The sequence below is a fragment of the Maniola jurtina genome, chromosome 6 (assembly GCF_905333055.1).
Source record: "Maniola jurtina chromosome 6, ilManJurt1.1, whole genome shotgun sequence".
Classification (NCBI taxonomy): domain Eukaryota; kingdom Metazoa; phylum Arthropoda; class Insecta; order Lepidoptera; family Nymphalidae; genus Maniola; species Maniola jurtina.
In genome coordinates, this window is record NC_060034.1 from 15659199 (window position 1) to 15687135 (window position 27937).

The following is a 27937-nucleotide window of genomic DNA, read 5'->3' on the forward strand; positions in this document are numbered from 1 at the left end:
GTGCCAGAACAGAAGAATACTTCGTCTGCATTTCCACGCTGGACAGCCAGGCTGATCCGTAGCGCAAAAAATGAGCCAGCCCTTCTGTTACCCGATGAGGCTATTAAACGCGGTGAAATGCCTCGTAAATTTTTTTTTGCACTAAGACCCCATGGCCCCAGGGTCTCCATGGCAAACGGAAAAAAAATACGATATTGCGAGCGGGGTTGCGATATTTGACAATTATTTTTACAGCGACTAAATAAAGATAGTCGATGAAAAGGTTGCCTCGATCAAAACAAATTTGCATATTTACCGCGTAAATATTTAAACGGCTCTCAATATAACGTTGATGTAAGTGAAAAAAATTAAGTTATTCATAAAAAAATTAAAACAACTGAAGTACGCGTGAAGAAATAAGGGCCCCCTCGAACCGTGAGCTTGAAACGCTGATCTAATAAAACCCTCCACTCCCCGGCTTCGGGGCAATGAATATTCATACACATTCCCCCCGGGTCTTCCATTTAAGGGTTGAATACTAGATTAAGTGACCAAGTTTTTGCTGCGGAATACGTTTTACTTAGTTTTTTAGATTTATTTATAGACTAGCGCTTGACAGCAATCAGACCTGCTAGCAAGTGATAATGCAGACTAAGATGGAGCGCGCTTGCCTCGAAGATGCCTGTTCACTCTTGACTTAAAGGTACCCATATTAAAAGTGGAGAAGAAAACTAATGCCGGAATGGCGCTCCATATCCTAGCGGTTCGGATTAGAAATGTTAGGTTTTGTAAGTAGATATACCTCCACTGAATCCATATCCATCCATACGTCAATACTATTAAATATACCTAAGTACAATAGTATGTCTGTTCATGGATCAACAGTTGTACCGATCTTGATTTTTGGTACAAATAGATATAGCTTGCATCTGGAGACGGACCTTTTCATTTCTGAAATTCAAAGAGTGTCAACGGGATGTAAAAAACGAAATCTAAAATATGAAATCGCTGGTAATAGCTAGTTATTTTTTTGTTCTTATTGTTGGAAAGCAAATACCCACAGCGCTTTCGATAAGAAAATAAACATTTCCACTGAAGTAAAGTACCTAAGCTTACTCCTTTGTCATTGTGCATTATATAGATTCTCTGACTAAAAAGTTACTTTGTACACATTATAATAGCGTACTGTAAAACAATGCCTGTATCCGTCTCAGAAATGGAATCAAATACATTTCAACTCGCCTTTACTAATCCAGAGCTTTTACAAAACATAATATCTAGATCTACAGCAATATCTAGACAAAACCGCGGCGTCAGATTACAAAGTCTGGGTGACACTGGAGGCGACTCCAGCTCGGAGATTAATTTACTGCGGGAGATTACGCCACTTGGCAGCGCCGCCAACTGAGCAGTGGGGCTTACCTGAAATCTACCCTTGATAGTTGAGAACAAATGCTTCAGTGAAGTGGTGAAATGATATAGATTTTATGTTGAATCAATACGGCGTCTGTTATCCCTATAAGGATCTGTGATGCAAAAAATATAGGAATACATTAGCTACGATTTCCTGTACACACATGTGTCTTATTTATCTGTTTAAAAACGGCGTTCTATGTAAAGAAACCTAAACAGTTTCCTTTGTAGTAACTTGACAAGACCGTATAAGTATTGTATATTAGGAAAAAACCGGCCAAGTACGAGTCAGGCTCGCCCACTGAGGGTTCCGCACTCGGGTATTTTTTTAAATTAAAAAAAAACTACTTACTAGATCTCGCTCAAACCAATTTTCGGTGGAAATTTGCAAGAAGTAGAAGAAGGAAGGTGGAGGACCGTATTCGCGGGCGCGCTTTTGGAAAGGCACCAGGTCCAGCAGTGGACGCATAATATCTGATGAAATGGAATGAAAATAGTAATATAAAGAATGTAAATATAATATGCACCTTATCTACAAATCCGTAGCTACTCGAATGCACTCAAGAGGAATTTCTGAAACTCCTTTTTTAATGGGTACAAAGAAACTATGGGAGAGTTTCCACCCCAATGTCGTTGGCATTCCTTCTACAGGCTCGAAACGCTTTGCATCATCTCATCATTCCTTATAGCTTACGTATGGCTAGGGTTTAGAATACTTTCCGAGATCGTGTTTCCTGCCAATTACCTATAATCCGGGTATCTTTAAAACAAGAATCAATATTTTAACGTTTACGCGACAGGTCGAGATGGCAATCGGGGTGGGGACGCCCCGCACACCCGCACAGTCCCCGCGCTAACCCGGTGCGGGCGAACCATAGATCGTTAGTATGAATAAACGCACATGACTCCGAAAAAGTAGAGGTGCGTTCTTGGAACCCTGGACCCATCCAATAGGAGGCCGAAGTTTTAACCACTAGGCTATCACCGCTTCAAGAACAACTTATTCGCTTAACTTATTCAAAAGAACTTGTTAAATACTATTTAAATGAAGGTAATTTTGAGCTTGAGTCTTGGAAAGAGAAGCAAGAAAGCAAGTAGGTAATTTCACCTAAAAGCGCAATGTCAGATTAGAGTTTCAGGGATAGGTAGGTACTTAGCCGACTGCAGCTTTGGAGATTAATTTACTTGTGAGGATTACGGGTCTTGCGCCAGTGCCAATTAGTACAGGCTTACCTGGAGATAGAAGGTGTAGTAAATAACGCGATGAACTTCACAGGACCACTTTAGTGTGAAATATAATCTACCCCTAGCTATGTTGCTTTTTGTTTAGTTAATGCTGCTTACCTCAAAAGGAAAAAGGAACTCTTATAGCATCACCTTGTTGTCTGTCTGTCTGTCTCATTTTCTTTTTGTAATTGTTCTACTATAGTCTATAAGTAACTGTAGAGTCCGGTAGATCTTTTTGTAACTAAATAGGCATGCGCTTGATTGCAATCACACCAAATGTTAGGTCCTCTGTAAATACTTCTCCATTTTTCTTTTACATGACGATGCTTGTGTCTTCATCCGTATGGATTTGGGTTTTTAAAAGTCTCGTGGGAGCTCTCCGATCTTCCGGGATTAAAAGAAGCGTATGTCCTTTCCCGGGATTCAAGCTATCTCAGAACCAAATTTCATCTAAATCGGGTAAATACGTGGTTTTCGGAAAACCTGTGGGAACTCTGATCTTCCGGGATTAAAAGTAGCCATGTCCTTCCCCGGGATGGAAGCTAGCAGACGGACAGACAGACACTTTCGACTTTCGCAATTTATAACATTAAGTATGTAAATGTGGATATCTTGCTAGGTTCTTAACTTAGTAATCACCATAAAATTATAGACCCATTACTGCATTGCGTAGTCCACTTTATTTAATTAAGTAGCAGAAATAATATCATCATCATAATAAATTTATTAATTGTTAAAGTACCTACGAAGCAAATAGGTCGAGCAAAGTGGCCCTTAAACTTAGTAGTTATTATCAGTTCGTATGAAGTCGTCCAAGTGCCATCAACGATGTTCGTGATCAGAGTAGGGTGGTCTAACGAGTTCAATCAAACTTTACATCTGATACCGGCTATATTAATTTGAACTATTTATTTTAATTTGACCTTTAATTACTCAGATTGCTCAGTAAAGATTTTGCCCTTTCTCATACTTTACCGTATCATAAGTTATGTAACAGAGAGAAAATATTATGAACTGATACAAATTACTAAGGTGCATGCCCTTCCGGCGTCCGTGTTTTCCAAATATAACCTAAATACCTGCTGAAATCAATGCTGAAATGAACAATTAAAAAATACAAAACATAATATTGTTCTCAGTTGAAGCACTGAATTTACCTCTATTTATCACTAATCTCATACCAAAACATTCAGCCATTTCTTTTCTATTTGGAACATCCAGAGTGGTCCCAAAAACAGATGGCGCTAGTCTATATTACATCGTGCTAAGTTCAATGTCTTTTGAGAATATAATGGAAGTGCATACATTTCTTCAATCCGTAGGCGCATTTAGGTTCTTATTACTTGCAACGCGGCTAACTGCTGTGAATTGTCTTATAGGGTTTTCAGCTCATATTATGTATGTATCCAAAGCTCTATTTGAAATTATATATTTCACACAATACAAATGCCTACCTAGGTACGCTTAGATTTTTAATTTCATCAGCATTATTACCAACTACCTACTTGCTAAAGGAACATTAAAAATATCCCAAACTAGCATAGCGTTTTAGCGGTTCACGAAATGTGCTGGAATAACAAACAAGTCGGTGCTTATAAAGAATTCAAGTGAATTGCAGCGGTCACTGCAGGCGAGCCAAGTGGCGGCACGATATAATAGCCGACTGCTCTTTACAGGTGCAATGTTTTAGCTTCGTTTTAAATTTTATACGTGAAAATATGCTAATGATCATCTTCGTTGCCTCAACCGATAGACATCCACTTCTAATTGAATAAAAATATTTTGAATTTTTTGAATTTAATAATAAAGTTATTATTAAATTAATACGGTTTAATTAATTATTAATAATATATTATCTATACTAATAAATAAAATTGGAGTGTCTGTCTGTAATTTCGAAATAACTACCTCATATTAAGCTCATATGGTTATTTGAACGATACCAACACTGAATCACACGTTTTTAAAATTTTTGTCTGTCTGTCTGTCTGTCTGTCTGTCTGTCTGTCTGTCTGTTTGAAAAGGCTAATCTTTGGAACGGCTGAACCGATTTTGACGGGATTTTCACAGACAAGTAGAGGATTGACCAGGGTGTAACATAGGCTACTTTTTTAACCGACTTTCAAAAAGGGAGTTGTGTTTTTCTACCTATGTACACCGAAATCTCCGAGATATCTGAACCGATTTGCGTCATTTCTTTTTTAATCGATAGAGGAACTTTGCGACATTGTTTCATAAAAAATTTGGAGTCCAACTCCTCAATCCTGATGCTGCAGGGGATCTGACCAATCCACGCGGGCGAAGCTGCGGGCATCAGCTAGTTATTAATAAAGTTATTTTTAAATTAGGACAAGTGTTCTAATTTAAAAAACGGTCAAGTGTGATTTGAATTCGCCCACGAAGCGTTCCGTGCCATCGTACAATTAATCGCTAACCAGTATAATAAAATTTTATCACTTCAATCACAGCTGTACAACACTGGAAGTTAATGACGGATAGCGCCATCTGTGATGTGATTTAGTAAACATATTATTTGGTCGTGAATACTATTTTTTTCACGGTTTTCGGATCTTTTCCTTTACTTGTGCTATAAGACATTACTGCCTGCCAAATTTCATGACTCTAGGTCAAAGGGAAGTGCCCTATGTAGGTTTTGATTTCCTTGAATTGACAGACATGACAGACAGACACACAATAGAGTAATCCTATAAGGGTCCGAGGTAGGTACGGACTACGGAAACCTGAAAAATTATCCTTTCGGTAATCCTGCTTCTTTGTACAAACTACAAACACTCATATCTTTTAAAATCAAAATAATCTTATTTGTCTAAAGCTACAATACTGTGATACAATATAAAACATAAATAAATTCAATTTCAATACAACGAGACCACAAAATAAAGTTAGTTGGATACGAGAGCAGAACTTCGTTATAGTTAAGGCAAGTGTATTGTTTGATCAACAGTTGTATACTTTACCTATTAAGTTCACGAGTTTCTCACAAATATACATTTTATACAAACTTTCAACTAGGTACTTGCCTAGTTAATTTATTTTACAAGTAGTACTTACCTACAAGTTGAATATTAAAACTATGAGGACTTGTTTCAAAATTGTTGTATTGTTTATCTACCTTTGATACTATGCAGATTTCCGAGACTTTATAAGTTAATGATAATATGTAAAGGCTTTATAAAAGTTTATTAATTTATATAACCAATATGAAAGTTATTTTACTGTGATATGTTATTATAGATACCTATCACATTGCATTTTACATGTAATCAGATGAAAATCAAGCACAAAAAAAATATATACAAAGCATAATAAACAGTCATGGCCCGAGCTTTTCACAAGTTCGGACCATAAAGCGTTTATAATTGCTACAACAACAATAACAAAAATAAAAACTCAAACAGTATTAAAATAGCAAAGACACTTCCCCAAACATGAATCTTAATATAGCTCTTAAATATGTAAATAAAGAGATTAAACTCGAGGCGTAACAAAATGGATGGCGCTTGTTGCAAAAAGTTACAAAGCAGTAACATCAATCATGGCCGACATACTTACGTAAATACAACGAGTGGTCTCTATGATGAGTCCTTTTATTTTACTTAATCTCTTCAGGGATCCATTGGGGCAGCTGTTTGAAAGGTCTCTGTTCCCAAACTAGATTGATAAGTTAACATCGTCCTATGTGATGGTCTCTACATATCGACAATAGATGTCGCCACAGGTATGTTCTTCACTCACTACGGATTCTGAATCGCGCAAATGAAGTTTTCATTACAGAGTATCTACTGTAACATCTCCCGCCGTTTATGCTTGCTTGAATCTCCTTCCGCTAACCTTCAGAGCACTGGGCAGAAATTATATTGCGTCAACCCTCAACATCTGAGAGGGCCATCGCAATGCTTGGTTTTAATTAGGCAGTTAGATATATAGAACTTCTAAGATACAACGGTCGATCCAGCTAGGGCGGACATGACAAAAATTACCTACTATTAAACATGCGAGAAAATAATGCAACCAAACAAGAGTACGCCACGATACAAATCTTCTTAAAACACTCAACGTACCTACGCTACGTTTTATTCCCGCACCACTCTCCGCACGAAGTAGACTTTTCGCCGGGTTTTTTGTGGCCAAAAGTCTTCAACGCTAACTTCTACATAATACCCAAAAAAGATTTAGAGCTTTTCTCTGTCACGTGATCCCATTCAAATGACAAAGACAAAAAGTCCGTGGGGACAAACCTATGATTTTCGTACTAACTTGTTTCCGTGTCGTTTGTAATTGGTTGGTCGTTTGTATGGAATTACGTAACAGAGAGAGACCTTCTCTCTAGAGTAAGTATAGCATACTAGAGGATGCCCGCGGCTTCGCCCGCCTGGATTTCGGTTTTTTAAATCCCGCAGGAACTCTTTGATTTTCCGGGATAAAAAGTAGCCTATGTCCTTCAAAATTTTATCAAAATCAGTTCAGCGGTTGGGCCGTGAAAACGTAGCAGACAGACAGACAGACAAACTTTGCATTTATAATACCTATTAGTAATAGTATGGATAACACGCTAGAATCTAAACATAAATCTAAAACATGTAAATCAAGAGATAGTAAGGCTAGTTGGAAACTATAGCAATATGGCGCTTGTAAAAAGTAACATCAATCATGTCCCGCCCGAGTCCCACTGATGAGTTCCACGCTCCTCCGCTTAGCGCCTTTAGTGGAACAATCGAATGGCCATTTGGCTGGCTTTTTGTTCTTATAACTGACAGGCTGACTGATGGCCCAATCAATACGTCTGTAAACACCAAAGTGACTTGACAAAGCTATTATACGATACTTGGGGGACAGAGGTTCCTGTGGGCACTTTGGTAGACGTTAAATGTAATAAATTGTGACTAGGAGGACCAATATTGATTAGTGATACCTTATGATAGTTTTTCATTTATCGTGCAAAACGTCGAAAAAAAATATCCGAGTACGGAACTGTCGTTGCGCGAGTCTGACTCGCGCACCAAGGGTTCTGTACTTCGCCGGTGTTTTTTGGTGGTGTTACTAAATAACTCCCGTAAAAATCTAAACTGATTTAATTTTTTTTTTTCAAACGAAATATCAAGTTGGTCCCGTTTAGATTTGGTGAAGATCTGATGAATCTCTTCGGAGATGGAGAATCGAACTCTTTTACAGTTTTTGAGGTTATTGAAGTCGTTTTTTTTCTATTAGTTCCTACTTCCTACGTATTGTGTGGTATTGTTCTTCGTTTATCCAAATTATAAAAGAAATTTTGCTTGACTCTAATTAAATTTTATGAGACAGTCAAGAAGTGGGTCAGATAGGTTCTATACCTAAAATGAATGAAGAGGCCAGGGATTAACATTTTAAAAGAATTGCGCTGACAAAAGATCAGCTTTTAAATTAAATGGAGGCTTTACTATTACACGTAATATTATCAACTGTAGACCGATGTGATCCTTCTATGGAATGCGGCGTATTTGTAAGTACGTGGTACTTAAAATAATTAAGCCGTGACAACTTAGTGGTTAAGATGTTGGTCTCATATTCGGGAGTCAAAGATTCGATCCCCTGTTATGTGCTTTATGTGTTCCCCAGAGTTATGTGCATTTCAAGCAATTACTTTAACGGCGAAGGAGCACATGAGGAAACCTGCATGCATGAGAGTTCTCCATAATATTCTCGACGTCTTACTGTAAGTAGGTTTTGGCAATATCAGTGACCTTGGATTTCCTGCGCCTTGGCCTCTTCACTTTGAATCTTATCAGAGAAACTCATAACTTTCTCTCTCCTTAGCTCGCTGAGATCAAGCTCTTTGGCTGATTCATAATACTTTCATTTTCAATCAAAACAATGAGGCCTGTTTCAGTTTTCAACACTACATTCGTTCGTTTCGTGAAATTTCGCTTCAAAAACGTTCCCGAGTTTCCAGTCACGTACAGAAATAAAACGCAGAGATATTTTATCTGATGAAATCACGCATCCGATTGTCCCCAGAGGCAACTAATCCTGCCTTAATAATAAATAAAGGAAGCCCATAAAATAGTTTACGATTTGTATCGGAGCTTTATCCTGAGAGCGGAGCCTCATCCTCCGAGGACGTAAAGTTTTGATGGAGGACATTATGAAATATCGCAATGACCGTAGAGGCAATCCCAGATAATGCGTCGCGGGCGGCATTATGAGCTGCTCCTTCAAGTACCAATACGGCGGCTCAACCCGTCAAGAGACATTAAACAAACGTGATAAAAATTCTGCCATTTTAGGTCAAACTCCCATTGTGGCTAATTTTGTTGTACTTGAACACAATCCCTAAACTAATCTAACCTATTTAAAATGGCTATCCATATAATGCTCTCTTCGGAAAAATTACACTATATTTGGACGTGTTAATTTAGTTTACTTTTGAAATTCTATACTTACGACAGAATTAGCTACAATATCAGAAAAAAATGGGTCACTCTAATGCCAAGCTTAAATATAGTTTGAAGAACCGATTGATTTGGACCGGTAGAGGATTATCTTGCATCGTAAAACGTAGTGTTGGCAAACGACATCAAGCGAATAGCAGCGAGCCGCTATATACTCGTAGCTACAGGCAGCACAAAAGTATTTACAAGACTTTATTAAAACTGACCAATTGCTCAGAAGAATCGCTTTGCAGCGGTAAGGTGTCCTCCAGAACGATTACGTTAGTCTATGGCTACTCTCAATAAAATAAGCCATTATGATAGTGACACGAATGTAAAACTAAATGTACCAACGTTAAGGGAAGTGCCGCGTGATTGCAATTAAGTGGATAATTTCATATCTGCGGATCGTCGGCAGTAGGTATACATTTTAATAAACTTCCATTCCACCTCAATTTAATTCAAATGTAGTTTAGGATGGCTATTTAAAAAGTAATTATAGGTTTATTGTTAGCTGGCTTATAAGGTTAATTGTTTTCTAAAAGATTACCTAAACATAATGTATACCTAATTTACGAAAATGAAATTAAGTTATTAATATGACAGTTACGCAGATAAATAACAAAATATACTTAATTATTCGTAGATTAAAATAATATTTCTTCGACTTTTCAGCCTCATAGGATTTGAACATTTTGGTGCATCCAAACCATAAATCGCTACCAGAACATGATAGCAATCAAGTGAAAAATGAAGACTACTCGTTCAAGTTCCGATATAAATTGCATAGCGGTGGCAACTTTTCAAATTAAACCGAGACCCAGACAAGCCCTGCAATCAGCCGGCTAATAGGAAAACTTTAAGAATATTGCCTTCCAATAGTTCACATTGACTGTTTGTACGGCTCCTCTATTTGTCTTTGTCTTGCGCTTCAAAACTACTGCACTTTCAAAAGAAAAGATAATCTTAAACTTTAGCCGTCCTTTTCATATTTTAATTCAGTATTAAATCTTTTACTTTTATATCTGCATCCACTTTAATCGGCTCCATTTACAGTATGTCCCATGCATAAATTAAAAAATAATAATTATATGTTGATGTGCCAGAGAAATCGTGGGACTGAGACGAGATATCATGAGCCGCTAAAAAGTAATAAAAATTTCAAAATGGCCGCCATGAAAATTGAAAATTAAAAAGAGTTATTTCTTATACGATAGTACGGAACATTTTGTGTGCGAGTCCGACTCGCACTTGACCGATAAGACTGCTAATCTTCCAAATGTGCGTAAAATATCAATAAATAGAGGATGCCCGCTGCTTCGCCCGCGTGGATTTTGTTTTTTTTTTTTTATCCTGTAGGAACTCTTCGATTTTCCGGGATGAAAAGTAGCCCATGTCCTTTCCCGGGATGTACCCCAAGCATCGATGTATATGGATGGGCCCTTCGAAGATAAAAAATGCGCTCAAAAAGTCACGAGAATTTGCAAAAGTCTCTTGACTTTGTCAATGACGATGACGTAAGATTCAAGCGTATTTTTGCGGACGGAATTGTATGGGAAAGGCTAATCCATATACATCGATGACCCCAAGTCTGTACCAAATTTCATTAAAATCGGTCCAGCGTTTTTGCCGTGAAAACGTAGCAGACAGACAGATAGACAGACAGACAGGCAGACAGACAGACAGACACACTTTCGCATTTATAATATTAAGTATGGAAATAGTATGGATAGTAACATATCGTAGCAACTTTGAGAAAAAGCATTTTTGTATTATTATGCATGAAGATAAACCTATAACAATATGACCCACTTCATATAAAACGGCTCAAACAACAGCCAGGTAAGTGCAAAACTGTGTATACCCTTACCTGAAGATTTTATCTAATGCATCATGCCTCTTTTTCGAATGAAAAGAGCTTAGGCCATAGTCCGCTACGCTGGCCAAGTGTGGATTGGCAGACTTCACGCACCTTTTAAAACATTGGAGCAAACGTTCAGACATGCAGGTTTCCGCACTGGAGGCCGACGATTTAACCACTAGGTTATCAAAGCTATTGGTGAATACATAGCATTTTATTGAAATAATCTCTTCACCCTTAGCTAAGTTGTTTGCAATTTATTTTATAAATACATAGAATCTTACTTAACTGTATTTTAAGGGTTTCCTCTCCTTTTGTTTGGCTTAAGATAATCAAACGTAAAGTCGCCATTTGAACATATATTAAGTAAATAGAACAGAAGTGGAAACGGGACAAATCAGCAACACAAATAGCAACTCAAAACCGCATGTTTGATTTTAATCTGCAGGAGCCCTAAAGCAGCGCTCTGATCCCGCGACCCGAAGCGCTAAAAACAATAAACGTTCAGACGTCGTTAATTAACGTACAGTTCGGGCGACGATGGAGTTCCTAATCTTGTTTACAGTTGGCGCGGATAAACTTCGCACACTGATGAATTGAGACTATAAAGACAAGCTTAGAGGCACTCGATAATAACATTTGACTTGTACCACGGAATTAGAAATAGAATAGAAATAATAAATGCGAAAGTGTGCTTGTCTGACTCTAGCTCTTCACGGTCAATCCGTTTAACTTTTGACAAAATTTAATACAGAGATAACTTGTATCTCGGGGATGGGGATAAGCTATTTTTATCCCGGAAAATTGAAGACTTCCCGTGGTATTTTTAAACGCTAATTCCACGTGGACGAAGTCACGGGCATAACCTAGTCGAGTAGTCCATAGATAGGCCAAAAAGTTTGTCCGTTTAAATCACCCTGGCGGTTTGGACAGCTTGTAAATATCGTCATTGCAGCAATTACAATTCCCTTCAGTTCACAGGCGATACTCACAAGCCTCTGAGTGCAAAATGTCGCGAGAACTGTTGCTTTAGTGCACGTTATTTGGTACAGATCACCCAACCAACTATTATAATTATCCATAAGATAATTAATTATTTATAGATGCGAATGTGTATAGTATATCTGTCTGTCTGCTAGTTTTTTACGGTTCATCTGTTGAACCGATTTTGATGCAATTTGTTACAGAGGATCTCCCAAGTTACAATTAATAATATATCACTATCCACATGAAGCCATTGCCGGCTCACTACAAGTATCCTCTCAGAATGAGAAGGGGTTGGCATTAGACTACTACACTAGCCAAGTGCGGATTGGCAGACTTCACACCTTTGAGAATATTATGGAGAGTTCTCAGGCATGCTTTCCTCGTGCTGTTTTCCTTCACTTTTAAAGCAAGTGATCGTTCTTTCTTTCATTCTTCTGGGCAGGTTTTCGCGCTTAGAAAAAGCAAATTAAACCTATTTTAATTGATCAAAACCGCATAACTTTGAAAAGTTTGTACGTTTAAATCACCCTGACGGTTTGGACAGCTTGTAATTATCGTCATTGCAGCAATTACAGCTCCCCTCAGTGTACAGGCGACAGTCGCCAGCCTCGTTAAAACACGATAATTGATCGCCGACAAAAGGGCCTGTGACGAGCCTGCGACAATTAACGCCCGATTGTACTAATTGATAGCACCGAGTGCACCTTATCGCTGCGATAACTGTCTCTTTGGTGGACGTTATTGGGCACTCATCGCCCAACTACATTAAAATAATTTATTATCAGTTTATCAGCTAAAATATAAACCTAAGCTAATTAGTACCCTCTAATTTGTACCTATGCTCTATATTTGGATTTCGTATAAACTCAATTAAAAGATATTTTTAAGGTATTTTTGTACCTATACGGTTTAGATTTTACAGAAGTGACAATTCAAACAAAAAACATCGCCAGCAAACCTGCATTCTATCCTTCCCACCCCATTCTATTCTTCAAACAACTATTAATACCATGCAATGTATTATGTAAGCATTTAAGAAGCCCGCATCGTCGACTCTGGCTGAATAGTTACAGCCTAATTGCATTAGGATCGAGATAATCGCTCCAAACGGCACCGTTCTTCTGCGAAAACCCATTAGCAATGCAGGCTTCTATTTGCGCAAAATACTGCCGGCGAAACAATAAAGCCTTATTTCCTTTATTGCCCAAATTCATCTCTAAATAACCTCCCGCAGGGCCCGGGCGCATTACATCGCGCTAATGAATTTTAAATTAGACTTTTTGCTGCGACGCCATGTTTCAGATTGCTGTTTTTTTATGGACAAGATTGTTTTGTGTTTTTTTTTCGTTCTGTCCAGTTTGTCCTCCGTCCGTCAGTCTGTCTATCACAAGCATTTCATTTTTGAACTATAAGAGTAGTAAATAACATAATAAATTATAATATTACCTATATTAGGTACCGCTACCAGCCGCCACATAATTATCTAAAGGTATATTTTAATTTTGAACGAAGAGAAAGTTAGAAGCGACCTTGAGTGCAGCAACCATACTGTCATCATATTATTATAACTTAAAGCCGAAATAACTTACTAAGTAAATCAGTTTCTATGTATTTATTAATAGTTTAAGTTCGCGTGGATATGTTTCTAAAAATCCCGTGGAAACTCTTTGATTTTCCGGGATAAAAAGTATCTAGTCTGTGTAGTATCATGGTATAATCCACCTCATTCTAAATTTCAGCCAAATCCGCCCAGTAGTTTTTGCGTGAAAGAGTAACAAACATGTACACATACACACATACATACCTACCCACAAACTATCGCCTTTGTAATTATTATATTAGGGTGATGTTACAGAAAGTATATAAAATAAAGCTGCCGGTAAACTCCTGCAGCTATATAAAATACAAAGTCATAATCCGGTGCGCCGCAGGGCATTGTTATGAACTACATTACCGCAGTAATTACGCACTAGATGGCGAACTACATAGTTCACCCAGACCTACCGCAGAATAGCTCGGGTATTCTGCTCAACTATTTTTATTACATAATAATAAATATTTTTTATTCAAACCAAAAAAAAATAACCGATTTGGTACAGCCGTTCAGAAGTTGTGCGCGTACATACATTTCGGGGATTCATTTCTATTTACATAGACTTAGATTATTCAGTGACAAGAAAGATCGTAATTAGATTTACCATCACAAAAATTGTACCTGCCTATACAAGGTGTATAGCTCGTTCACACAGGCTGCGTAAGCGTAGACGTAGCGCGTACCATTGCGTTGTAATGTATGGAACTGTATTAACCTCTTTTTGAAGTCGGCTAAGCAAAAGCTAATTGAAGTCCGTTTCCCTTGTTGCAGGTCGCGGGAGTGGTCGGGCGCGCCGATGTGCTGGCGTGTGTATTCTTTCTGTCTTCACTGCTCCTTTATCATGGGTAAGATAAAAGTTAAAACATTTTTTTTAATCTACCAATCCGCATTGGGTCAGCGTGGCAGACTATGGCCTAAACCCTTCTCATTCTGAAAGGAGACCCGTACTCAGTAGTGGGGCGGAAATGGGATGATTTTTTAAAATACATGTCAATAATTGCGAAACCGGCAGGGTTCGAACCTGCATCTTCTGGGTTCGCGCCCGACGTTCTGACCGCTAAGTTACAGAATCGCTTGCTGCCAGTGACGTTTGTGATATGTATGTTAATTCAGTACTGAAGCGACTGTTAATGCCATCTAGTAGCGATACTTTGCAGCTATCGAAACTACTTCCAAAGGCCAATATTACAATGCAGCTCTTTGAACGAGAAATGAATTTAAAGAAAATATTACTTCAAATTTCAAATCAAATACAATCAAAAAAAGATTCCAATGAATTGAGAACCCTTTCCTTTTTAAAGTCGGTTAAAAAGGGGAAATTTTGTCCTATAACCTATCCGCTACAAACGACTAGTAAAATATATACTTACTGAAGATGTAAAATAGAGTGCCGTAACCTAATTTACATAACCCTTCGTGTAAGCCTACCGATCAGCGAACTACGTCTATGTAGGCTAAGGAGTCCCTTGACATCTTGAAGAAGCCTTACAAATAGTTTGTACCGTTTCTTCGTTAATATTGTTACACTTCGTCCCTTGTCTCGGAAAGTCGGAACTTTGCAAAGAATGTTAAGGATGTTGAATGTACCCCAAAGTTGTGGAAGCATATTACGCCAGCTCGCCGAAAGGTTACGAATTTCCTATAATTGTGTTAGAAAGTCGAGTCTCGAAATAGTCGTTCATGGTATTTGTGTCGCCATGTCTATTCATTAGACTCCTGCCATCGATTTCTATGTTTGCATTTCCTGTATATTTAGGTACCTATTATCGTAATCTTGTGATTCCTTACTTCCTAGGCACTCTAAATACATTTACGGTATAGCTTTTTCCGACTTTATCCACGTGGATTTAAGTTTTCAAAAATCTCGTAGTTTCTTAAAATCCTTTCTTAGTGGAAGTCTAGGTTACACAGGAAGGCTGCATGTAATCTCAAGTTGCTAAACTCGGTTTCAGCTGTAGGTTAATAATATGTAACTCAGAATACTAAGGTATAAATGAAGAAACTGACTACGTAATGTCCCGGCCACATTAACGTCCAATAACGCGATGCTCAACGGCGTTTCCCGTTAAACGTAGATGTAGCCACGATCAACTTACAACGCCATTCACAATGCCGTATGGCGTTCTAGACGTTTTTAATCCCAATTCAATTGGCATTAGACGTTAACCGTTCAAGTGCGCGTTGATTAACTATCGTCATAGTTATGGCGTTCTTGGGCATTGACGTTAAACTTAATGACGCCCGAGCATAACTGCATAACTTTTGCATCTAAGTTTTTTCGTTTAATGTAGGTACCTGTAATCCTCTGAGATTTTTTTGAAAGAAATCTAAATCCCCGTCGATAAATTGGCGGAAAAAAGTTATTCGATAGATACTAGGATGATAAAGTATCAATCGTAATCATTCCAGGTCATGCGGCAGGAGACGAGTATGGTTGAGCGTAGTGCTGGCCGGTCTGAGCATGCTGGCCAAGGAGACTGGACTCACCGCGCTCCTGTTCAACTTGGCCTTCGATGTTTACAGGAGTTGGAACTCCATGAACAGGTATTTGGACTCCGTATTCTACCATAAAACAATAGAAGACATAAACATCTTAGTGTGGTTGATGCCCAACTCGCATGATTCGTTTTCAACCCCTAAGATGTGGAATACACTTTCGAATTCCTGCCACGTGTTGAGTGCCTTCTAAGTAAGGCACATGCATCTTTTAAGTAAGCACGCCCCAACCTACATAGATGTATCCAGTGGCGTGAACAGGTTCAAACTATTTATTTTTAATGACAGGTCATCATCAAAAAATATGACCACTGAGTTATTTCAATTAGGGTAAGCATTTACCTACACTTTAAAACTTATTTTGGGTAAGCATTGTTTTTACGCCTCTATGACCTGCACCTTACTACACTTTTATACGAATAGATTAGCAATAGAATCTAACCCCTTTTCGGTTTCTACACTGTATACACAGAATAGAATAGAATAGAATAGAATAGAATAGATTTTTATTCAAATAAACTTTTACAAGTGCTTTTGAATCGTCAAATAATTTACCACTGGTTCGGAATGCCGTTCCTACCGAGAAGAACCAGCAAGAAACTCGGCGGTTGCTCTTTTCAATTGTGCAATTTACAATAATATTCTATACTATACAAGCAATTGCAGACCCGCGCATTGCTGGAGCGAGTCAAATCCATGCTTTTTTATCATTTACATAATCTTCGATTGTGTATTGGATAGATACAGTTCTTAAAGGCCCTTCCGTTTGACCGATTTCTACGAAATTTGGTACAGAGGTAGCTTGCGTCCCGGAAAACCAAGGAGATCCCACGGGATTTTAAAAAACCTAAATCCACGCACAAGAAGTCGCGGGCATCATCTAGTTTTTTTTAAATTCTTTTGTATCGATTCTAGGTCTCCAGTAAAATGCCGCTGGAAAAGTGACAGTGTGTGGGGCAGGGTCGCCAAAGGCCTGCTAGTTCTCATGTTGCTGGCTGTCGGCCGACTGGCGCTGCTGCAAGGCTCCTTGCCTGCCTTCTCGCCACAGGACAACCCCCCTGCCTTCCATCCTTCATTCGCTATCAGGTAATCATGTTATATTGCAAATATTCACTCACTAGTCACCCAGGAACGGATTCAAGGAAGTCCAAGATTTAAACGAGGGAAGTACTTCCTGACTTAAGAATTGTCATAAGTGGTCTGGAGTACGCATAAGACTCTTAAAATATCTGTAACAAGCAAAAAGTGCAATGGCAGTAACTCTTCTCATTGTTGTCGTAAATCGTGTGATTGTTAGTCAATGTCAGGGTTTGGTAAAGTATTTTGAAGTCACTTTTTCTCATTCCAGATTAATGACGTTCTGCTACCTGGCAGCGTTCAACTGGTGGTTGCTGCTGTGCCCATGGAGCCTGAGCCACGACTGGCAGATGGGCTCCATACCCCTCATCACCAGCGGCTGGGACCCCAGGAACCTGGTCACTTGCGCGGCGCTGATTGCGCTCCTCGCGCTGTCGTACCGCTGTTTGATGGATTTAGAGGTGTTTTTTTTTTTTAATTTTAACAGATGGCAAGTGATGATGCACCTTAAGATGGGGCGCACTTGCCTAGAAGATGCCTTTTCACTTGAAGGTACCCATATTAAAATTGGAGGGGAAAACTAATGCTGGAAAGGCTTTCTATATCCTAGTCGTTTAAATTAGAACAGAGAAATCGCTTCGTACGTATCCGTGGAATTTCAACTAAGTACATATGGGTGCAGACCTTGGCGATGCCTTTCGGTACGATAGTAGAAAGATGAAGAAGGAACCAGATCTTTAAGTTATTGGGCACACTTTCCGAAATATATCGAAATATGCTCTCGTATAACATTTGCCCTCAAAGACGTTGCTTCGTGATAACCTCTACCGCTCTGCCAAGAGTGTTACGACGAAGAAGAAGAAGAAGAAGTTGAAGGCTTCAACTATGTAAGCACGATTAGTTTATTGATATATTTTTTTGGTTGCAGTTACAACGGCATACACCTCTGGTGGTTGGGTTGATGTTACTGGTCATCCCTTATCTACCTGCGTCCAACTTGCTGGTCACCGTCGGTTTCGTTGTGGCAGAGAGAGTTTTGTATATTCCCAGGTATTGCCATATCGTAACTTTTAACTTTTTAGTATTTTATTAAAATATTAAGGTCTTATGGATATAATAAACTAATGGTTCACCCTGAATTTAGACGTAGCATGAAAAAATTTGGGATTGGTTGAAATTGATGACTGAAACTAAACAAAAGTTCCAGCTTTTCCAGTATAAGGTCAAAACAGTATGATATAGACCCATTTTTTTAAGAACTTATTTGTCCTCTATTTTAAAAGTTATTCCTAACGATACCTGATAGTGATAAGCTTAAATAAAAAGAATCTTTGCTTGGTTCTTCAATAAAACCTTATTTTTCGTTTTTCAGCGTTGGTTCCGTAGTGATCACAGTATACGGCGTCCAGCTGATGTGGAAGCGAGGCGGCAACAGCAGACGGCTGCTGGCTATGAGTGTTGCTGTCCTTGTCGCTTCCGGAGCCGCCAGGACTTATTTGAGGAACAGGGACTGGAGAACTAGAGAGAGTTTACTGAGGTAAAGGTACAAACTAACGACTTTCCAAAAAAAAACGTTGCAAAAGGATTAAATAGACAAGCTGATTAATTAGGTATTTATTGATGATTGACACGCAAGAAAAAAAAATTAAAAAGGTACCTAGTAAAGACTGTAAGGTAGTTGTCGTTGAAAAAACTCTTGCACAGGAATACAATTCTTGTGACTTAGGAGTTAGGTATCATTCATGTATCAATTATATCCAAAAAAAAATTATCTAAGTAGGTACTAGTTACCAAATAAGAATTATTACTTGCTAAATTCATGAGTAAGTATATCTATTGCGTGCGCCCCACTTTTTTCGTTTTAAATCTTACAAGTACGTTCCTATTACGTTCCTATTCTCAGAACTATAATTATTTTATACTTTCTTTTTAATCCTTTTTATGTTAGTTTTACATTACACTGACAGTAGCATAGAGATTAGCTAACAATATGTAGAATGGCTACTAAAAACAGCAAGGAGTGTCTTAGTTACATTTGCAAATTAATTCTGTATCTACCCGTATCCACCTATAAATAACTACAAAATAAGTGAAGGTTGCAAAAATGTGATATTTTTCCGTTGCAGGTCGGACCTGGCAGTTCTACCACATAATGCAAAACTTCACTACAATTTTGCAAACTTTCTGAAGGACATCGAACAACAGGAGAATGCAATCAAACACTACAAAGAAGCGTTAAAGTATGTATTTTCTCTAAAAACTCCCTGAGTTTTTACACCCCGTATTATTCTAAAATTCAAACTAATATTTAATTTTTCAAAGTTATTATGGTAATACCTAAGTAAACCATAATAAACTACGTTTTTTAACAAAAAAAAAACCCTAGTTAGCATTGTTCTCAAAGATGTGTGAAATGTCAAAATGATGTACTAAGATCTAAATTCTCCTCAAAGACTTTCACGAGTACTTTTGGATAGTCAAGAGCATCTACGACTGGTTCGGAATGCCTTTCCTACCAAGAAGAACCAGCAACAAACTCGGCGGATACTCTTTTCAAAGTTTTGTTATAAGTACATCTCATTCCGAGAGGAGACAATATTTGCTCTGTAAGAAAGTTTGCAATCCAATGCTAACTTGTCACGCAGTGCAAAAAATGTAAACAATCGTTAAATGTCCTAATTAACATCATTGGCACATACAATCTCGATTGTCAATCTGGGTAATTCACATGTGAAGTCTATAAATCATTTAGGAACAATGCATTACGTAGCTAGGTACCTATACCAATTTCCCAAAGATCTGTATAGGATGTAGTTTCCTATTTCCTTATGATATTATATTATCTGATGTAATAAAAAATCTAGCATCATCTAGCACTAATGATTCAAAAACTGGTTTATACTATTGCGACATAATGCGTGCCGTCCCAAGAAATACTGTATCTTCCTTTGATCCCTTGATCCAACAGTTAAGCGTTACCTACTTAGAGATGTATGTTAGTCGAAATTTTTCGGTATAAGACGGTGGACTAATACAACAATCGGTTAATCTTATCTTTATTTTCCAGATTATGGCCAAGCTACGCCAGCGCGCACAACAACCTCGGCACGCTGGTGCTGGCGTCCGGCCGGGCGGAGCACCACTTCCTACAAGCCCTGAAGTACAACAGAGACCATGTCAACGCACATTACAACCTAGCCAAGCTATATCGGTGAGTTGAGAAATCAATTTTTGTTCCCGGATCCTGTCGAAGAAAGTTAGAGGGATTTTTTCAGGAAATTTCTAGTAGGTACCAGTCTTTTCAACTGGTTGAGAAGAAGGAGATTGATGCTCTGGAAATTTGGTGCTTTGGTGCGATTGCTAGGAGTCCCATGGACTGAATTTCGTATCAAAGTCTCTAGAGACTCCTAGAACTTGGCAACGTCTTTCGGTGTTAGTACTGTGTATTTTCAGACACGTTTCCCGGCGTGAGAGTGACTGTATCGAGCGGCTTGTAGTGCAGGGCAAGATGGAGGGTATGTACCAGGAAGCGTCCATGCGATGAACCGACCAAATTAAATCTGCTGTGTGCGGTCCCTTGGACGATTGTATCAGGCTATTGGCCAGCAGGGACAAGTGGCGAATGCTCGTGTGGTGACTTTTTTTGAATATATAGACTTGCTCTTGACTGCAATCACACCAAAAAGTAGGAGATGATGTAGCATAAAGTGGAGTACGAGTGCCTAGAAGGTGTCGAGTAAAGAGGTAATCAAATTAAAATTAATTTCATAACTAACTAGTTACAAGTCTTTATTTCTCCTTAACATTTGGATTAACAAAACAAATAATCCTGTTTATTTTATATTGACGTCATACGCAGCGAGTTAACATAATATTTATTTTAACGCCAGGAATTGACCGATAAGGGTGGTGATAAGGGTCTATTTGTGTCTCGTTAAAGCTGTTTGTTTGTCATATCTCAGGATCTAGGGCACATATTAAATGACCACGGCAAAGGTTTGCTAATGGCATGGCCCCACGGTCATGATTCGGCAAACGATTTGAGTTCGGGCGAACTACACAATAGTTCGGCACTCAGCGAAGCAACTGGCCACACTATTCGGGATACGGCGAATGTTTTGTACAGATTTTTTTTTAAAAAAGTGACATTCTGTGACAGCGAATTAGTCCTCCCACAACCACTACGGCATCAATACACCAGAACGACACCTTCGGCATATATCTAATTTTTTTTTAATGAATGATATATCCCGGAAAAAGTTCCCGCGTGATTTTTAAAAAACCTTAGTTTTCGCCATCCATTTGTTTTAGCACGAGTGTACGAAACGATACGATTGCTGCCGGCCACACAATTCGCGATATTACGAATCATTTGCCGAGGCCCGGTAGAGTGGAGTCGAACCATAACTGCTATAATTAACTTTATGCGTTCACTATGTACAAATTCTCTTTGTGATGAAATTTTCTATGTTCTAAACACAATGGTTCCACAAATTAACTATGAGAAATTTTGTATTGAGTAAGCAAGTATTGAGAAAGATTGGCAATAGGTACCATAAGGCCCATTAAATTTATATTGATTGACTTCGGACTCTGAGTTCGTGAAATCACCTCACTGCACTTGTAGTAAGTGATGATGCAGTCTCAGCTATAATTATACATAGAATATAGTTATACATATCTCAGCTATAATTATACATATTAATTATACATAGAAATGAGTTAACTTAGAGGGGCTATGGGAGATTTTTAGAGTTCCGTTCCTCAAAAGGAAAAACGGAACCCTTAGAGGATCACTATGTTGTCTGTCTGTCCGCCCGTCCGTCGCGTCTGTCGTGTCTGTCAAGAAAACCTAAGTATAGAATACTTCTCGTTAACCTAGAGTGATGCAATTTAGCAGGTAGATAGGTCTTATAGCATAAGTAAATGGGAAAATCCGAAAACGTGAATTTGTGGTTACATCTCAAAAAAATACCTATTAAAATATGTTTATGAACAAATAATAATTAGGATTTTCAATTTTCATTATAAGACAACTATACCAAGTGGAGTATCATATTATGAAAGGTGTTTACCTGTACATTCTATAACAGAATTTTACTTATTTTTATACATATTAGTTTTTGATTTATCGTGCAAAATGTCGGAAAAAATACCCGAGTACGTGCGGAACCCTCGGTACGCGAGTCTGACTCCCACTTGGCCGTTTTACAAAACCCATACCCCTGGTCGGAAGTCGGAACTACGGTTCTACTATTACTATCCTACATTGCAGAAAAAAGAATCGTATACCAGAATCGCTGAAGATGCTGGAACGTTGCCTATCGCTGGAGCCAAGGTTCGTGCAAGCCTACTTGGAACTGCTGCACATAACTCCTGAGGACGAGAAGAGGTCCACTCTGGACAGGCTGCTGGAGCTGGAGCCGAAGAACTGGGAACATCACCACCTGTATGGGAACTGGCTGAAAGGAAGAGGTATACCACCAACCTATGGATAACACACTAGACTCTATCCACGGAGAGAAGTAAGTATAGGGTTCTCTCTGTTACGTAATCCCATACAAAATGACAAAGACAAAAACTCGATAAAATTAGTCACCAATCACAAAACTACATAGGTACCTAATAATGTTCTCAAATCGAATTTCAAATGTTTTTGATAACAGACTAGTACAGAAAACACAGTTTCGTTTGTGGTTTGTGGGTGGTGGTGTTCCAAAATGGTTAACGCCCACTGAGTTTTTGGCGTTTGTCATTTGGGGTTACGTAACAGAGAGACTATACCTCCTATACTAACTATACTAATTCTCTCCGTGGATGAAGATAGACGGATTATTTGAAACAAAATGTTTTGCGGGCTGCAACTCGCGTTTGCTTATAACTTGATGTCTTAACTTCACCAATAATAATTTGATTACAATTTGTACTATAATTACATACCTAACTTAAAATTGTAAAATTAATAAATTTATAACATTCAAAAAGTGTACAATTGTACTTACTTACTTTGACTAAAATATTTGACTTTGACAATGTCTATGTAATCTAATGTTTGTTTTGTAGGTCTGTGGCCACTATCCCTGGCCTACTACTCAACAGCCTTACGTTTGACCTTCAATAAAGGGGAAAGGGGTGCGTTACCCTCCTTGCGCGCCGCGTGTCTTGTGTTGAGGAGTGCGGGGCAACATTCCAGACTACTTCAACTTCTTACACGGTAGGAACTTTATTTTAATCAAAAACTTCATCTTTTACTGCCTTGCTAGAAAATCTGCATTGCCTGGCAATATACTTACCTGAAAGTACCACGACCTTATTGTTCCTCCTTCTTTCTTCCACACCGTTCATCCACAGAAGAGCGCGAAAGCGTGAACGATGGCATCCTAAGAATGTGGCTACGAAAGGTTTTTACTGCAAAGTTACCTAATTACTTGTTTTAGCTCAATAACTAAAACCACGCAGACTAAATTGTGGGCATCTGCTATTAATTTATATTAACAAGTGTAAATTAAAAATTTATAACACCCCTGACAAGTGAAGCTTACAGTAACTAGAAATAAAAATAAAATAAAATAAAACGAGCTGATAACTTTCAAACGGCTGAACCGATTTTCTTGAATTATAGCTAAGAACACTCTCGGTCAAGCCACGCACCTTTCGATCAAAAAAAAAACTAAATTAAAATCGGTTCATTAGTTTAGGAGCTACAATGCCACAGAGATACACAGATACACAAGTCAAACTTATAACAACCCTCTTTTTGGGTCGGGGGTTAAAAAGCAAATCCCAAAAAAAAAAACCGACTTCAAAAACCACAAACACTAAAAAGTAAAAAATAACTTTTATTTAGCTACACGTGTAATGTACCTAGGTATGAAGTCAAGCGAGCATATTAAAACAAAATTAGAAATCCAAGAGTGAAGCTCGCCCGACTTCATACCTAGGTACATTACACGTGTAGCTAAATAAAAGTTATTTTTTACTTTTTAGTGTTTGTGGTTTTTGAAGTCGGTTTTATTTTTATTTTGAAAATTTTTTATTTCACAATTTTTAGTGGCCCCACTGTACTATAATATGCTATGCCCAGTTAAAACCCTACTGTTTACTAAGCTATTACACTGATCGCGAGCAATTTGCTCCTATCTATTGAGGAGTTCTGTTCTCCATCTCCGAAGATATTCATCAAATCTTCACCAAATTTATATGGGACCACCTGCACAGTATACCCTTTCAAAAAAAAAAATTTCTAAATCGGTCCAGGGGTCTTTGAGTAATCGGGGGGTTTTTGGAAGTCGGTTAGTAAGAAATCCATAGCAGCCTAGGATTAAGAAAAAAAGATTTTTTCAAAAGCATGAAAAAATTTTTAGATGGCAAGGCGCGGGCGGCGGCGCTGCCGCTGCGGAGCGGAGACGAGCTGCCGCTGCTGCCTGGAGACTGCGGAGCGAGCTCGAGGGCCGTGCTGCCAAATATGCGCGGGCGCCTCTCGTAATATTCCCATCATATCACAATATAATAAATAATCACACTCACACTAATATTATAAAGCCGAAAGTTTGTATGTGTGTGTGTGTGTGGGTGTGTGTGTGTGTGTGTGTGTGTGTGTGTGTGTGTGTGTGTGTGTGTATGTTTGTTACTCCTTCACGCAAAAACTACCAGACGGATTTGGCTGAAATTTGGAATGGAGATAGATAATATCCTGGATTAGCACATAGGCTACTTTTTATCCCGGAGAATTAGAGAGTTCCCACGGGATTTCGAAAAACCTAAATCCACGCGGGCGAAGCCGCAGACATCGGCTAGTAAATAATAAAGCTTTAATTAATTGCATACAAAAAATAAATAAGTTAAATACAAGTTACTTTGATACCATAATTTAGAGAGCTTAAGTATAGTTTTGATTAGTGAGTTAGTTTATTATATTACAAATTAAAATTATGGTTAGTTTGTTAGTACAAATTATTTACATTGGTGGTGGAGCCATATCACATTACATTACACTAATATTATAAAGGCGAAAGTTTGTGTGTATGTGTGTGTGTATGTTTGTTACTCCTTCACCCAAAAACTACTGAACGGATTGGGCTGTTTAGAAAAAAGATAGATTATACCCTGGATTAGCACATAGGCTACTTTTTATCCCAGAAAATCAAAGAGTTCCCACGGGATTTTTAAAAAACCTACATCCACGCGAACGGCGTTGCGGGCCGTTATCAGCTAGTTATTATTATGTGTAAAGTCTGCCCATCCTCTCTTGGCCAGCTGTGCCAGACCAGTGTCCAAGCTTCTCATTTTTCAAAACATTCAAAATATTTTATTCAATTAAACTTTTACAAGTACTTTTGAATCGTCAAAAGCATCAACTACTGTTTTGGAATGCCTTTCCTACCGAGAAGAACCAGCAAGAAACTCGGCGGTTGCTCTTTTCAAAGATTTGGTAATGTCATGTACCTACCTATAAAAGTAGGTACTTAATTGAATTTATTCTGTAGACCTGCCCTCAGTAGTGAGCCAGCGATTGGTTGATGATGAAATAACGATAGAGAAAGTTTTGTTAGATCATTAATCAAATTCGTTCACCTCAATGCTAATCGAATTCGTCATTCATCTCATTTCTTATGGTGACTGACTTCGAAAGGAGAAACTGACTGTGACATAATGTCATCAAATCGCCTGGGTCTAGTAACTTGAGATTTTGCATGTAGATTTTCTATAATAACATAGACTCTTATTGAGAAAATATTTTCAAAAATTCAACCGATGCAATACAGGGGCAAAATGTATTTTTTAAATCAATAAACAAAGTTTGCTAGATATGTTTTCAACAAAAATTTTGGATCTAACGCCTTAATCTTTATATGTATTGCAAAGTTACTGCCCACCTAAGGTATGGAGATTCAAGTATTGTAGATGACAAGCATAGATTTCATTATGGACCACCAAAATATCATCCTGATGCTGCAAGGTGGGTATTGCACTCCTAAGCCGTGAGGATTTATGATAACAACGTTCAGGCAGGCCAATTGACATTTTAAGTGATTACCGTCACCCATGAACATTTGCAGGACCGGAGAAGCCGCCAATGCGTAGTGGAATTATCAGCAATTTTTTTGTTAATCCGCCCGTTGAATCCATGTCGAAATCTAGTGGGACGACCACCGAAGAAATTTGGTACATTTGCAAATAGATCTGCCATAATGGGAGGTTGAAGTACACAAGGCACCTAGATCTTGAGGTGTTCAAAGGTGTGATTAGTAGCCATTAACTTAGCACTTATGCAATCGTTTTGTTCCAGATGACATCCACCTGTCTCCACCACAGTCAACTAGAAGTATCGCCGCAGTATAAAAATAATCTAGTGAAAAAAGACTCGAGAACAATCATGAACTCACCCAGTGTTCCTTTAGATAATACAGATAAAGTAAAACATAGTTGCCAAAAACACATGTACAAGAAAAGTGTATCAATATCCGCTCAATATAAACCTATTCATAACAAATCCGAAACTGGGGTGAAGAAGAGTTGTCCTCTCCACAAAAAGAAGAAAATCAAGGACCCAGACGGATTGCCCTATGTTACAGACCATTTGATAAAGACTTATTAACTTCTAAGGTTTTCTAGAATTTTGCAACTTTACTCGAGATGGTATTTCCCCTGATTTGACTAAAAAAGGCCAATTTTGTTCAAAATGTGTTAATTATTATCATAGTGTTAATTGTTAATAACAATTAAATTAATTAATATAGATAAATAAATCAAAATGGGAACTGTAAAAAATAAAAGTCACATATTAATAATTACTGATTTATTTTACAGACATGGAGGATCATCATTCATCTTTTAAATAATATTTATCATTTTATATTTTAAAAAATGTAAATAATTAATCTAATAATATTATAACAGAGCTGCGTGCCGTTTTGGAATTGTGTAAATTACAATGTAAATAGACTACTTTATGTTAAAAATGATTATTAAAATTAAAAAACATGGAAAGAAAAATAATAGGTAACAACAATTAACTGCATAAAATTTTACGATAAAATTGATATGATTGCTTTAATTCAATGTACTATGATTGTCTATAAAGTTTATTTAACCTTCGTATTTTCATGAACCTATGTTTTGCCTTTTTGGAAGTTAAATCAACTCGCATAGTTTTATTGTTAATGAAAATAAAGTAACAGTTATGTAAATAATGTAGGAAATAAATAAAAAAAACAAATCGTGTTAAAATTGATAAAACATCGATAAAATTTATCATTACAAAATAAGAAAAAGGAAAAATGGTTAACCTACTAAGTATCGGAATTTTTTGATGGAACCAAATTGAATAAAGGGGAAGCTTTTTTCTTGACAAATCTTTCTAATTTTTTAATGTATTTCAACGGCTACCCATCATCTAAACCGTTGTAAGTATGAGCACATGTTGCTATAAGGAATGTATTATTTGTCTACTTTTACGTGAAATAAACGAATGTAATACAAAAATAAGCTCAGTGTTTTTCCCCCTGCCTTTTTCATTTTCAAGTTATCAAGACGCTGGGAGCTGGCGAAGAAAACAGTGCAAATATAATTAGGTATGTACACTAATATCTTTTTTTTACTATTTAATCAGGACGTTTTAGAACCACTTACTTAATTCAATAGAAATCTGAACTCATTTACACGCAAAACGGACTTAAACTGTACTACCTACTGATATTGAGTCCAAAGTTGATGATTTTGATCAAAAGGGTATAAATACCGTACAGTTTCAGTAGCTTTCCAGTTTTTTGCTCCTCCATTGAGTTTGTCGTGGGCTTTTTCTCAGACCCTAGTTTTAAGATTCCATTACCTTTACCTACATCAATTATCATCTCACAAATTTAACAATTAATT

At 37.8% G+C, this 27937-nt stretch overlaps 1 protein-coding gene across 1 annotated transcript in view; it reads left to right on the top strand.

The window, feature by feature from the left end:
• The window catches only part of LOC123866476 (protein O-mannosyl-transferase TMTC1-like), a 162863-nt gene that overhangs the window by 127424 nt on the left and 7502 nt on the right, over positions 1–27937 (top strand). Inside the window, exons 5-16 of the mRNA XM_045908066.1 lie at positions 14261–14334; positions 15899–16033; positions 16901–17071; positions 17334–17523; positions 17991–18112; positions 18435–18599; positions 19189–19302; positions 20130–20273; positions 22338–22537; positions 23126–23276; positions 24427–24544; positions 26352–26688. Coding sequence (XP_045764022.1) covers positions 14261–14334; positions 15899–16033; positions 16901–17071; positions 17334–17523; positions 17991–18112; positions 18435–18599; positions 19189–19302; positions 20130–20273; positions 22338–22537; positions 23126–23276; positions 24427–24544; positions 26352–26660 — 1893 coding nt within the window. The 3' untranslated portion in view covers positions 26661–26688. The remainder of the gene's footprint in view (positions 1–14260; positions 14335–15898; positions 16034–16900; positions 17072–17333; positions 17524–17990; positions 18113–18434; positions 18600–19188; positions 19303–20129; positions 20274–22337; positions 22538–23125; positions 23277–24426; positions 24545–26351; positions 26689–27937) is intronic.